Raw genomic sequence first — 15432 nt, 5'->3', positions numbered from 1 at the left:
TTCCCATCACTTGAACAGCTGCCATTGCTATGCTTATAAGTTACAGCTGAATTGAAATGTTTCCTGCACACATGTTAATATATGATATGATTTGATGTGATATGATCTGATCATGTTGATAGGTTTTATAATATCACAAAAACACTTCTGAAGCTAGGCAAGGGCACTTAGTGGCTTGAAGGTTCAATGTGTCCGAGCCGCCTGCTCCAAAGAAATAGGGGGCAGTATTTCACCTCTAAACTGGGTCCACACAACCTCTAATGTTCATATTTTAGTTGTAGTCGTTTGGCATATTTATTGTATTCTCATGTATTCTTTATATTGTGTATTACATTGACTCCTGTGTAATGCCTGTCAGTCAGTCAGTCAGTGTGCAAGATACCAAAATTCGAACAAACTGCTGAAACTCTGAGAGAGAATTGTAATGTTTGTTTCCACAAAACAAATTCAAGAAGAAGGTTGCACTCAAATGCAAAAACCTTTTTTTTTTATATTTAAAAATCACCTCATGTCTTGTCTTGGGGAATTTTATTTTCAAGCAATGGACTGACAAAAGGCTTCATGAAGATACATAAAATCCATTTAAAAAAATTAATTTACCAAAATGATCAAGACGTGAGCTGTAATCGTCCCATTACTGCATATGTAACGTAACGTTCACCTGTACTAAGAGATAGATATAACGTCAAAGTCAACATGGGACAGCTGTGCGATTGTGGGCCTTGTGCGTGTGTGTGTGTGTGTGTATGTGTGTGTGTGTGTGTGTGTGTGTGTGTGTGTGTGTGTGTGTGTGTGTGTGTGTGTGTGTGTGACTTGAGTATGTTTATGTCTTTTTCCTTCTGTGTACAAATTTTCATACCGACAAGCATATGGGTGTGAGTGTGTGTGTGAGAAGCTTGCATTATTGTGTATGTGTTTGTCTGTCCATGTCAGTGCATGCTGTTCCCCCCTGTCGCCCCTTGCTGTGTGTGTGTGTCATTATCCAGCGGGGGCTGCTCTAATGGAAGCTGTGATTAGCAATGCTGTTAATTAGACCACAGAGCCAACCGCGCAGACCTCTGCCACAGAAACACTGCAGATAAAACACACAAGCGAAACGTGACGCGCAGCAACACAATGCTTTGTGGATGCTTCAGTGAAATGTGAAGTGATACAATGTTTTCAATATGAATTATGAAACACAAGGTCCAGTCGTAGTAAAACAAGAGACAGACCACACATGCTGCACATTGTGTAGCACGTCATGCGAGAACAAAGTGAAACAATAATGCTGCTAATTAGATAACAGAGCTCCGACTTCAACTACAGATTCAACCACAGTGTCTGTGCCACAGACATCAGAGCACACATAATAGTGTGGGATACATTTGTGTAATTATACTTGACTCATTATTCTTGTCATTATGGCTTTATAAGAAAAGTTAATCCCGAATATACAATTGTTATAGCTGTAAAAGCAAAGGTGTAACTAATAACACTATTGATGGCTCCACTCCTAGTAAGCCATGTCAGTGAACCAGCAGGCACACCGTGGACCAAGAACACCTACATGAAACTGAGTCATCACTATATTAATGTTATTAAGTTACACCTGTGCAGGACAGTTGTAGGTCAATACTAAACATGACATTCTGTGATGTGCTCAGTTGCCACGTTGGTCAAGTTTCTATCCTAATTTCTTCCAAAAAAAAGCTGCAAAGGATAATGCAAATGACTGCGTGTTTCCATCCAATACTACGATGCAAATATTAGAAGTTGGGCGCATGGAGATAAACAGCTGATGGCACTAATTCTCCAATAGTGTACCGTTAAACCATTGCAGGTGAAGAGAGTACAACAACTTGAAATATGGGGTTATTTCATGTATCAATTTGAGGAAGGTAACAGTGTACTTATGGATCCACGTAAATCTGAGGGTTTTAGTCTGCTGCAATTCTTCCTCTCTTCAGTGGAGCCGAAGCTTCAGTGACAAACCAGACACCAACCATTTACCTCAGCCGAATGTAAAAACCTTTAAAGATGCTTTCAGTTTCTGTCAAATTTCTATGTTTTCTTTCTTTTTCACATCCCATACTCAGAATTATTGAGGGACACAAAATGAGGTCAACTTTGATTCAGCGTATGTATCAGCTACTCCCTCCCTCGTGCAGAAAGTGGAGGTCTTTAGAACAAACGTCATCATTATTCATCTGCGTGTGTGTGTGTGTGTGTGTGTGTGTGTGTGTGTGTGTGTGTGTGTGTGTGTGTGTGTGTGTGTGTGTGTGTGTGTGTGTGTGTGTGTGTGTGTCAGGTCTGAAGTCTTTGTGCTCTGCTGATGGGTAAGTGGGTCGTATCTGAGCATATCAGAACGCTCAGGGTACACCTGGGATTCATCCTGGAACCTGCTGGATTGTTTTGGAAATTCATCAGCAGTGGGAAAAGGACCCCATACTGTATCGGTGTGTATGCATCCGTGTGTTCGAGACAGAGAGCGAGAAATAGCCCCCAGTGGCGTTTTGTCACCCCCCTTCGCTCCGACATCTGGTCCTGTCTCATTTACCGTAGGAGACTGTCTGTGTGATGGCTTTTTAATGCCACTGACACTGCCACATACACACCAACAAACATATACATACAGTACATGTGAGACCCCCTTTATGTGCACACACACACACACACACACACACACACACACACACACACACACACACACCATTAACATGTATACAACATTGATCTGGTATTACAGCGTATTTGATCAATAGTGCATGCATAAACTGACTTCTCAGGTAACTCTCCAGTGAAGTACCGTTTGTAAACTAATTTTCTGAATGAAGATGTTTTGTTCAGAACTCCCATATTGCACCTGCACACACACACTCTTACACACATCTGTCATTGATCCGAGTCCTTTCCATCTGGGCTCTACATGGTGGAAGGGGAAGGAGGGGGTCATGAGGCTTTACGCTTCAGTATGTATGTTGTGCACCTGAAAAAATCCATTTCCATACAAATAAAAATAAACGACGTAGATGAGGTCAAAAATAAAATACACTCAAGCGCACACACACTTATTCTTTTGCTCACCTTCGTCCCTCTTCCTCTTGCCCACGTCGGCAGCTGAGCTGATACCCAGAATGCCACTGATGGAGTACGAGGAGCCGGCTGAGTCGCTGGTCACTGCTGACACTTGTGTAGCTGCCACGGACGTTGCTGCAGACAGAACACATGACATTACAATGATGTATTGAGAAGTCAAGCAAGGGAGAAGAATAGTAACCTATATTGTTTTATTATATCACCCTGACATTATATAGCCCCTGTTATCTGAATGAAACCTCTGCATCGTTTGTTCTAAGTAAACTGTATTCATCCCAATATAAATAACATTTTAAAGAATACCCTGATCACATAATCAATTATGAGAGCGAGTATGATTCTCAAAATTAAACTAGATTATAATAAATAGTATTGCAGTCTGTAAAGCACATTGTTTGTAGCTCATATTTAATAGAACATGTCCCTTTTACCGGAGCCCAATAGCACAACTGTGTGTTATTTTAAAGCATCTTATAGAGTGGTTTTATTATATGATGATAAACAGACAAATAAAATCTTACTGCATGTTACTGAGTGACACAAATATCTCAGCTAAATTTCCACATATATGATAACATACTACGACCTAAAATGCCAGAAGAAGAACTGTGAGCCATTTCCCACCAGCATTTATTGTTCTTTTTACTTGTAGAGCAACACTCACGTGTCTTGATTCAGTTATTTATGACACCTTCACAATCGAAGATAAAGAGCAAGAAACTATGGGTGAAATCCTATTTCTCTCTCTTTAAACTCAACATAGATGCACTTTAATCCTCTAAAACTTTTGCTCAGCCATAAAGACCAAATCGAGGCTTGAAAAAAAAAAGAAAAAAACAAAGGACAGGAGTCTGTCTGCGTTTTGCCCCTCGTTGTCTCTCCCTCTAATCTTCCCCCTGGAGGAGACAAGTTCCTCGCACACAGCGACATACTTGTCACCGCTTCAGTGCCACACACACACATTCTGCAACCTCCTGACACACACACACACACAAACACGCACACACCGAAACATACAGTCACTCATTCCTTGGTCCCTTATCTGTGCTCCTGTAAGCGGACATGGGGTTGAGTGACAGTATGGTATCCCAGGAGGGACAGAAAGGTGTGGAGACAGACATCCTAATCCTCTCTCCCAGCAGACCCCCAAACACAGAAAGACAAGACCGAAAAGGGAATAAAGAAGGAACGATAAACCAGAGGATCAAGGTCCCTTCCAGCCTTTACTCCTTCGCTAACGACAAGGAGAAGTATAATGAATGCAGATCCCTCCTTTTCCCATCACTTGATTTAGCACTTCAATTATCTGATTTTCCTTTCTCTTTCTTTTCACTCTTTTTTTTTTATCAGACGTAACGCTTTTATTCTGCAAATCCAAATGTTCAATTTTCCGCCTGGGAGTGGGACCCATTTATCTGTGTAATCTGTAAGCGTGCGTTCGCAAGCGCGTGCCTGGGTGCATCTAGGTGTGTATGCATGTGTGTGTGTGTGTGTGTGTGTGTGCGTGTGTGTGTGTGTGTGTGTATCTGCTAAATGTGTGTATAAGGCAGGAGTCAGGGAGCAGTGTGTGTGAAATTAATTTAGATTAATAGACAATGTGTGATTATGAAGATATGAGAGACACCGAAACACAATCCACTGCAGGGCAAAGTGAGAAAGAGAGAGTGGGAGAGAGAGAGAGGGGCTCTCAGATTTATTTGTACTCGGAGATATTCATCGAGTAAAAGGAAATAATGTTTCAGTCAAAGCTGTAATAGATATTTTGCTTGTCTGTTGCATGATTAGAAAGTACAATGAACAGCCAAACCATGTTAATCTGAAGGAGGAGAGTCAAGGGTCTTTTGATCACCAATATTAATTATACTCAGCCAAACGTCAGAATCAGAAGTCGAGTAAGACTGCCTGGTTTCTTTTATCTATAGACTCAAACGTCCTTGCAATTTACTTCATGTTGGAAATAAACCATAAATGGGCAGAACATAGCTGTGGACTCTGTTTGTGATCATTAGTTTGAACACAAACTCATTTAGGAATAAGCAGAAGACATTTAGGATTTCATCATTTCAGTTCATTATGTGATTTGGTGGCACATAGTCCCAAACTAATTTGCAATTAATCAAATGAACCAACTGACCAACTTTGTAAATACTCTTATTTGCAATCATGATCTTCGTTAGCAGACATTTCAATGCTTATGATAATGGTTGTATGCGCATTAATCTGGACGCCTTTGTTGCATATTGTCCTCGGTCACTGTCTCTTCCTTTTTGTCCTGTCAGCTCTACAGTCTACGCTCCACAATAACGACAAAAGTGCCTTGAACCCCAACCGTCACACAAACCCCCAGTTCAGCTCTATTCAAAATTAAAATATTCTTACGGTAATAAGCATAACATGGATAAGAGGAACCTACATCCCATTAACTAACTTTACTTTTGGACTCTTCATTTCGGGAGATCTTGATTAAAACATTCAAGCAAAGAGCTTTGTGGCACACAACATTTCACACTGTGTTTTTTCACTGTGAGTTAAGGTCCAGAATTTCAATACGTTTCGTTGTTCCACATACGGCACTCAGGCTCCTGAGAGATTCATACAAAAACGGCTCTGCTGTAAAATTTGCTTTGACAGTTTGAAACAGGATTTCTTATAGCAGCAGACCTACCTAAGTTGTGAGCCGACACTGAGCCTGTTTGGCCGGGCGGCTGCTGAACCTTTGTCCGAATGATCCTGTTGGAGGAGAGAAGGAGATATTAGTGTGTGTGTGTGTGTGTGTGTGTGTGTGTGAGTGTGTGTGTGTGCGTGTGCGTGTGTGTGTGTGTGTGTGTGTTCTGAGTGACAGAGAGAACATGACCATCGTGGGAGCTAAACTGTGTGTGTGTGTGTGTGTGTGTGTGTGTGTGTGTGTGTGTGTGTGTGTGTGTGTGTGTGTGTGTGTGTGTGTGTGTGTGTGAAGTGGCTGAGGCAGGCTGACATGGCAGAGGGGCCTCACACTTCCTGCTTGGCTGCTCATGCAAGCCTTTTCTTCCTCTTTCCTTCCCTTTCTTTTCCTTTCCTCCCCTTTTCCTCTCCTCTCATGTCCTCTCCTTTCCTTTTCCTTTCTTTCCTTTCCTTTTGTGTCTGTTTCTGTCCTTACTCTCGCACACCTTCCTTCCCTTTTGTCTGCCTCTTTTGCTCACTCCTTCTCTCTCTTATTTGACTATCCCTCCCTCTCTCTATGCCTCTATGCTCAGGGGAAAGGGTTGTCATTGTACCATCGTGTTGAACCACTGAGCTGAAGCCACTTCATACATATGGAGACTGGGGCCTCTTTGCCATTCTCTTTTCCACTCCCGGACACACACACACACACACACACACACACACACACACACATACACACATAAAACACACGGTGTTATTTTTGCTCTGAGCTCTACCTCCACTCAGTACCTGTTGCTGTGAGTTGATACTCAAACACACACAGATTACTCAGACTGTAGTACCTGTTGATGGAGCTGACACTGGGGACGCTGTCGTTGTCACACACTCTCTCGGCCAGGAGCCTGTCCCGGATCTCCCAGGCAAACATGGTGGGGTTTTGGCGTTTGTAATCAGCGATCTTGTCGACCACTTTGGGAGTAGCAACCTTTGGTTTGGATCCCCCGATCACCCCGGGGCGGATACTGCCCGTTTCATAGTACCTGTCAATCAGAGCACAGAAGATGCTTGTGTTGGTCATGAGGGGCAACACAAGAAGGTTGTAGTATTTCTAGAAGAAGTGTTGAATAAAAGCTGTTGTTAAGGTTAAACTTGTAAATTATATTACAAACATTGAAGTAGTAATAAACATATATGACTAAAGAGCTCCATTCCATGCAGGCCATGAACAGCAAAGAGCTTCCGGCAGTGATCGTCACTCAAACTTGACTAAGATGGCTGCTGGCTCCTCCCTGAGCCTCCCTGTGACTGGCCGTCAGCCCAAACGTGACTGTAGAACCGTGAGTAACTAATCTGCTGTTTTTTGGCAAAAAATAACATATGACTTGGGGAAATACTTTGGAAAGAAAATACATTTTTGTCAGTGTGACTGTAAAGATTTACTTCCCCGTTAATCGCGTTTGCTGTGTGGTTCTGGTCAAGGTGTGTTTACTGTAGCTGCTTTAGAAAGCTCGCAATTTCTAGTTTTGAGAGATACCAAACATGTAGACTATGGTTCTTTTGAACATGACTTGCTCTTATACTTACAAAGGTTATGTTTGTACTACTTTATAATACTTCATGAGAAGACGACGTACAACATACAGTTGGTTTATGGATTCTGGAAGCTGAAACCCATGTTTCCAAAACAGTATAACATGCATATCTTCTACGAATAGACCATCTTCCATCATCTTCCATCGTGAGCTGGGTCCTGTAGTTTGTTTTAGCAAGAATTACTCAAACAGGAGCAAAGTGCATTTTTGGGAGACTATTCCAGTTTCAGATTTGGCACTTTACACCTTGTGGTCATTTGGAAACTGTTCCCCCCCAGTCTAAACTCTTTCCCCTCCTGGCTCCTCAGTAAATAAACGTCCTTCCCACTGTTGACAGGAGTTCTCTCTGGCTTGAATTCAAAATGATTCAATAAACACTTCACGTATCTCTGGCCCGTCCCTCACACTCCTCCTTCGTTTTGCACCTGATCTTGAAAAAGATGATCCTCCTGTCTTGTGTTTCTTTTCTTGAAAGATAAGTAGGTCCACATTCTTACTGTCCTAAGTGAGGCGATCGATGGGACGCAAAATCCCCAGAACTAAATTAAATTCAGCTGAAGCTAATATGAGTCTGATCAAGTCAAATCAAGTGATTATCTTCTAAAGTTGTAGTCGTGTTAGTATATCCTTCCACTGCAGCTTAGCAAGGGAACACTTTCTGGGGAAACATAAAGAGAATTTAGCTCTAAAAAGACAAAAACTGGATTTGTTTTACTCTGAATCTGCAGAATTCTCATATTAGCTTTCTTATGACCATTACAGGGTGTTTTTGCAAAGATCTGTGAATTGCATCGCTCATCTCTTACATTCACAATAACTCTTTCAATGTACATAGATGATTATGTCATTATTGGATTGAGACTTGACAGAAATGCAAACGTATTCTTTAACCAACCATTTTTATACTATATCTAAATATAATGAATATAAAGAGACGGAGAAATATTACACATGTTACAATTGCCATATCTGTTGATTCTTTATTATCGTATTGTATATTTACTGTGTGTCCCTGATGCTTAGATAGGAAACTGATAACTATCCAAATTTAGGACTACTGTAAATTCTATGGTCGAGGACTCCATTTGTATTTGTCTCTGTGGCTACGTTTGGCCTTTTTAGTTTTGTTCTCTGCTTTCATAACGTTGTGTCTGTTACATGGCTTTTGTCTGCAATTGTTTATCCTGCTAATTTGGTGCTAGACTTAAAGATAAAAACTTTCTCCCGGCACTCGTAGGCAGAGTAAGGAAGTTATATTCAATGCCTTTAATTAGTCTGGCATGTTGATCATCTCACAGGGTCTTCATCAGGGCAGAACGAGTAAAAGCTGATTGTTCAGCTGGTTCTCTACACAGACCAACAGATACAGAGAAAACAAGTAATGTAACGATATCAAAATGTTAATATATCACTAAAAAATAAACAACAACCACACTAATCTGACTCTTCAGCATGACGAAGGTTCCCTGGACTTACTACGTGTGACCTTGTCATTGTTTCTCAGTAGTTAGATTTAGGAAAAAATAAAAAAACCTCACTACAAGTTGTTCGTCATGTTGCAGTTATTATAACAAACTGTGGATAATAGGGACTGAATGTGATGCCAAAAATATTTATAATTTATAATTTCACATTGTCACACAGAGGTAAGAGGAGCGTGGCACTGATACACACACACACACACACACACACACACACACACACACACACACACACACACACATACACACACACACACACACACTAATACAAACACACACTCACAGATTCAGGCGTTTCGTGTCCACCATGGCTATTTCATGAATGTATTTGCATGCAGAAGGGGCATGGGGGCAGGGGGGTGGGAGGACAGCAAATGCGCTACACAGCTTGCAGAAAAAAGGGGGGATGCTGTGTGTGGATGCAAGCTGTCAGTCAGTCTTAAACCTGCTCTCTCTCTCTCTCTCTCTCTCTCTCTCTCTCTCTCTCTACCGCTGTACCGTAGAGTTATCCCTTCCGTGAAGATGTGTGTTCCTGTAAATGTGCATTTCCATGTCTCTCTGTTTCGTGTGTGTGTGCGTGTGTTGCGCATATGTGGGTGTGTTGCACATTTGGACTTTTCACAGCTGGAGTATAAACACAGCTAAAGAAAAAAACAATCTATTTCCAAATGGAAAACTATTTAAATTATTCACAGCTGAATCATTGGTGAATAAACGAGCATGGTTATTGATATCCGCACAACGATGAGCTAATACACACACACACTCACACAGACACACACAGAGTGGTAGAGTTGGTGTTTTTGTTCTGCTGGCACCAGAGAGACAGAGAGGAGAGGATAAAACAACCCTCCCTCCCTCCTTCCATCCCTCGATCCCCTCTCCTCCCCCCCCTCACGGTAACGCTTCAGTGAGTTGAACGGCCAGGACAGGGGAGAGAGAGGGAGATAGAGAGAGGAAGACAGAGAGAGAGAGAGAGAAAGAGAAAGAGAGGCAAGGGAGAACAATGAGCAACACATTTTTTGATATAGCTGAGGGTCGCTATAGCTAATCCTTCCCCTCCGTCCCCTCAAATGGTCTTTCTGTCTCTCATTCATTTTTTCTTTTTCCCTGCACTCTTCTTCTATAACACGCTTTTTCCCGTTTTGATTGTGTTCCTTGTTCTTGTATTTCTCCCTTTCTCCATCTCCCTCTGTCCCCTTTTTTTTTGGGGTACAGAAATATGGTGCCACTTTCATTTTGATGCTAATTCCAAAAAGTGATGAATCTTTTCCCTTTTGTCCCCCTTTCTTCTCCGGGGGACGGAACGAGCAGGGATTTACTCTTGAATTTAGCTTTGAAAAGGCAGAGAGTGAGAGGAAAGGGGGGTGAGGAGGGACACAGAAATATTGAGAGGGGTCGGACGAAAAATACAGGATACAGAGAGGGGAGAGGAGAGGAAGGTTAAAAAGGCACCAAAAAAAAAGAGAGTAGAGAACAGAGTGAGAGAAATAAGAGGCAAGCGTAAATATCGGCAGACAGCATTGAAAATGCAGCTTGTGCATGCTGAGGGAATTTAGGAAATGTCAGAATGGACTCTTAATGAGTCAGTGTGACCTTACAGGAGCTTCAGTTTGACACATACGTAGCCAACACTAAACCTGAAGCTTGTTTAAAAGAAATCGAAGCAGAATGACCCAAAAATGAACCAGATACTTTTAGCTGTTATATTTCATACATTGCACTTTAAATAGGTTTTTATTTTACATCTTAACCAACCGTCCGAGGCGTGCCAGGTCACACAACCTCACTGTCACACAGTGTGTAAAAAGGGTGTAAATACTTCAGCACCGTCACCATATGGTCGTAGGTGTGTGTGTGTGTGTTTGTGCCTTTTACCTGCCCAGTATCTTGCTGACACATCCATGGCTGACTCGTAGCTGGCGTGAGATGTCGCAGGGCCGAACCCCTTGGTGGGCGAGTTCGACTATTCGCTGTCGAACTACATCTGGGAGGGGCCTGCCGTTTACAAACACACCTCCGAGCTGGTTCACTCCGCCATGTCCTAGAAGAGAGAGCGAAAAGACATAGTTTGAAATGAATCAAAACAAGGTCAAGGATGAGTGAGAGAGAGAAATATTATGGCAGCCTGGAAATTTAATTAGGTTAGAGGCAATGAAATGAGAGAAAGATAAACTTAGTCGAATGTGAATGACCAAATGAAGGTTGATGAGGCAATGAGGAGACAAGGATTTTATCTTTGATTAAACGATTTTGTCTTTAGTGCAACGGATAAAAGTAAACAGTGAGCCACAAAAACCAATCATAAAAAAACGTCTTCATTTACTCCGTCCTCAGTGTCCGAGGCCCGGTCTTTCCTCTAATTAGATATTTGAAAAGACAGAAAAATTAACACATCAGGCTTTTTGCTTTTCCAAGATGATCATCCTAATTCTTCTGTCAACGCCATGTGATCTCTTTTTAGAATAAATAATATTTTAAAAACCGGACACAAGAGGCGCTCAGTGCAACTGCAGGTTTCCTTTGCTGACTGCTGAACAGCTCCATTGAAGCTCCATCAGATGTGGTGTTTACATAAACATCACATCTGATGGCCACATTCCAGTCTGGATAAAAGCGTTCACATTTTATCTTATTTGCTCGGCTTTAATGCCGCCCGTTCTCAGCCTCGTGGAGCTCTCTTGTCCAGTGAAAGACAAAAGTCAACAGTTGGCTAAAGCTGTATTCTCACATCCAAACATGCTTAGTGAAGCATTTCAGCCCAACACTGAAAATATAATCGTATGTACATGAAATCTCTTAGTGGAGTTGCTTTGTGTGTGCATATTATTATTGTATTAAAATTAAAATATTAACTTCAACAGAGCCACACTTTCTGGACTAAGATCCAGCACCTGCTAGAGTCAATTTATTATCTGAAATACTTATCCTCTGCCACTGATTTATCTGGCTCAGCATAACAGTACCCGTCTGACTATTCCAAAGTGCAAACTTTGCCCATTTTCACCCGGGGCAGAGTAAGCTAAGATCTTAAGTAAATTAAGGGATTTCAATTAATTATTGACCAAGGCCGGGCCCAAGCCCCTCACTGAAGGAGACCATTAATATTCCCCTGAGAGATGAAAGCATATGAGGTAATGAATGGAAGAGAATACGACTGGTATACACGATAATACACTAGAATAAAACAGAAGACAAGCTGAACCTTTACATAATTCTGTTTTTGGGATTGTTAGAAACTGTTTAATCTTTCTATCTTCTGCTACTTTTACTATTACACATAGAAATAAGAGCTGCCTGTTAAATCATCTGACTGTCTGTTTTTGATTGACAGATTTGAATAGCAGCAGCAGCAGCAAAGGAGCCCAGACAACAAGTAGAAATTGGGTGGGAATTGGAACAAAGTATACTATAGTTTGCCGAAAGTCAGAATACAACGATAAATGTCCCAAAAATGGAAAGGTTACTCAGTTTGGTATCATGGAAGACTTATTAGAAGCTGAAACCAGAAAAGCATTATAAAAATTACTAAAGCAATTATTCGATTATTCAACTTATTGCCAATTATTTTGTTGTGAACCGACTGAGCGATTAACCAACTCATTTTCTCTGTTCTAATACCAGTCCTGGAGCCCTTCCCAGCATGCACCGGAGGAGAAGCAGGGTAGACGGGTCAGCAGTCTCAGAGAAGCACTTAGTCAGACAAACACATTCACACCTCTGAAAACTCTCCATTGAAAGGCTCCAAACAGCAAAGCCAGGTCAGAACCTGTAGGCTCTTCTTGCTGTGATACGACAATGCTAACCACTGTATCAGTGTATATCTTTATATATATATATATATATATATATATATATATATATATATATATATATATATATATACAGTCGACACTCTCTCTCCTGCTCACCAATACTGTATATGTACAGATCTCACCAAAGGCAGAGTATAAATCAACCAGATTTTTTCTAGCCCATAATCCACTGGCTTTTGTATTACCATAGTGATTACGTCTTTAGGGGAAACACACACACACACACACACACACACACACACACACACACACACACACACACACACACACACACACACACACACACACACACACTTGCACACACTAATCCTAGCTGTGGGGGTAATAGATTTTAAACACATTACCCCAGCAGGGATACCCCCTTAAACACAAAGCTGTCCCCTGAACCTGTCCCCCTGTCCTCTTCTTCCCTCCATCAGCATAAAATAAAGAAACACACACACACACGCAGTCTCCTCCTGCTCAAATATAAATAGATCCACACATGGAGGATAAATACAGAAATGTGAAGTCTACAGCGTCATTCGGTGAAATCAAACAAAGCTATTTCCAAACAGGCTGAGTCGGGCGGTCACTCTCTTCCTTACTACTTTATTTTTTTGAGATAGAGGAAGCCTCATTATGCAGATGCCTGCTGCAGACAGCACAATTTGAAAAGCAATCGCTCTTTACAAAAGACACCAATATACAGACAGAGTCATATTTATGCAATGTCAATGAAAGCTGGCCTCAACCGAGGATCAAAGTCTAAATGCCATGAAATGTAACAGCCAACATGAACTTTAAAGACAATTTAATCACATCAGCTGTGTCGAAAGCATTTTTTTCATTCATCATCAAATATGTTTAGTTAAAGAAGCAATCTACTAAATGTGAGGATAGTGTTAGTCGCATGGCTGTGATGGGACAGGTGCATTAACGTGGCACTCCACTTCATTTTATTCATCATGCAGGAATATTACTCTATAATGTCTTTGGAAACTCTGGAGGAGCTTTGTCAAGCCCTGAGAAAATACCCCTCATGATGTTATCCGTTATCCAATCTAGAGGTTGAACAATACACATTACAGAAACGTTACTTTAATGCAGTTAAGGCAGACACTATTTCATTACTGGAAATGTAGGATCCAGCGTTTTTGGAGCTTGACCCATAGGGACTAAAAGTGAGGTTTCATTTTGACCATTAGGTTTCAAAGCTATCGCTCACAAGTCCGCTAACTTTTATATATATGTATTACTCACCCCTTCATAAGTCAACGGTGGTACTGCCCAGCAGGAGCATCATTCTGGTTTTATTTAGAATGGTTCTTTTCAGTGATGTGTGTAAATATTTCGCACTAAGTCTGATGGAAGATCATCCTTCATTGGGAGTTGACCTAATAGTTTCAACTTGGTTTACAGAATATTTGGATTAGTTGGTATCAATGGAAGAAACAGCCAGAGCGCAGAACGTTAAGCTGTTTTGGGCTGCATCTGCAGTTTGAAGTAATATTGCGTAGAGATCTGTAAGAATAGTGTGCTTGTACTATCCCGTATATATGTGTTGGCTTCCCTGTGAGTGAGCCTATTGATGTGTTTTTTTTATGTAAGCAGATACTACTTTGCTCCTGGGCCAGTGAAGGCAGGGTGAAGAGTCAAGTCAATTCTATTTATTTAGATGCACGGCCCAAAATAACAGTCCTGAAATTTGCCTGAAAGATCTTTACAATCTGTACAGCAGACTACCCCGACTATCCTTAGATCCTTGATTCAATGGAGAAACTGGGAGCCACCTCACCCTACCACTGCTGAACCCCAATGTTAAAAACACATTTCGAGACATGTTATGCCTTTATTAGAAAGTTGATAGTATGATAAGTGGAAGGTCCCCGTTTGCGACTTAAACCTAACCTGAACCCCAGCGTTCTTGTAAAAAAGAATTGTAATCCTGTGATTTTACTGGAAATCAAGACTGTAATGTCCCATCAGGTACTAAGATGCAGAGAGAAAACACACACACACACACACACACACACACACACACACACACACACACAATCTCACTTTCATATATTCCTTAAAGCAAGAACGAGCATGCTGACCTACATGGACAAATTGAAGTCCTTAACACACACTCTCTCGCTCTCTGTGAATGTTTTGTATAGTTGTGTGAAGGCATTATTCCCTGCTCTCTTTATTATTATGTCCTGAAACCTTTCGATGAATAAAAGCACAGTTTTTGCAGGGTCGTTTATAGAAACCGACTGCGCTACGTCCTCCTCACTACAGGTATCTGCAGAGAAGACTCTCGCCCCCTCTCTCCCTCTTTCTCAGATAAGAGTAAATGAAATGGTTCCTTTCACCCTTCCTATCTGGGCCAGGGCATGAAATACGCCTTGCTTTGTAAAGAGATGGAGAGGAATTACTTGTGACCTACAAAACCTCCAGATAACTATTTATTCACTTATCTGTGTATTTACTGTTGGCATTAGACGTGCAGACTCTCACCATTCTTGAGGTAGGTTATGGGGATTATGTGTTTGAAATTTATTTCCCGAGCCTATAAATACTGATAGGGACAAACGCCATAACTTTCACATTCTATAAAGGCATTTGTTTATCGGCCACTGTCGGATAATTCTCTAAATAAGAGAATTTTAAAGACTGTATGCCATGTTTTTACAAAGCATAGTATTAGGCATTAGGTTTAGTGAGAAATGGTGCAGCTACAGTGAGATCAAATTTGATCTTGTCGTTTTTATCATTATAACAGGAAAAAAGGCAGAAAGTGTATTTTGGGAGGAATTTATTCCCTTTCTTGTGGAAAGATGCCTAAAAAATGTA

The 15432-nt window shown here is 41.2% G+C and overlaps 1 protein-coding gene across 2 annotated transcripts in view; it reads right to left on the bottom strand.

Annotated features, from left to right (window-relative positions):
- Positions 1–15432, bottom strand: part of pax5 (paired box 5) — a 55737-nt gene that overhangs the window by 29349 nt on the left and 10956 nt on the right. For both annotated transcript variants that reach the window (XM_029435334.1, XM_029435342.1), the window contains exons 2-5: positions 10673–10838; positions 6564–6761; positions 5744–5808; positions 3067–3192 (exon numbers count right to left, since the gene is read on the bottom strand). In XM_029435334.1, coding sequence (XP_029291194.1) covers positions 3067–3192; positions 5744–5808; positions 6564–6761; positions 10673–10838 — 555 coding nt within the window. The remainder of the gene's footprint in view (positions 1–3066; positions 3193–5743; positions 5809–6563; positions 6762–10672; positions 10839–15432) is intronic.

The sequence above is a fragment of the Cottoperca gobio genome, chromosome 1 (assembly GCF_900634415.1).
Source record: "Cottoperca gobio chromosome 1, fCotGob3.1, whole genome shotgun sequence".
In the NCBI taxonomy this organism is placed as follows: Eukaryota; Metazoa; Chordata; class Actinopteri; order Perciformes; family Bovichtidae; genus Cottoperca; species Cottoperca gobio.
Note: the sequence above shows the minus strand (reverse complement) of the source record. Positions and strands in the feature narration are given on the sequence as shown.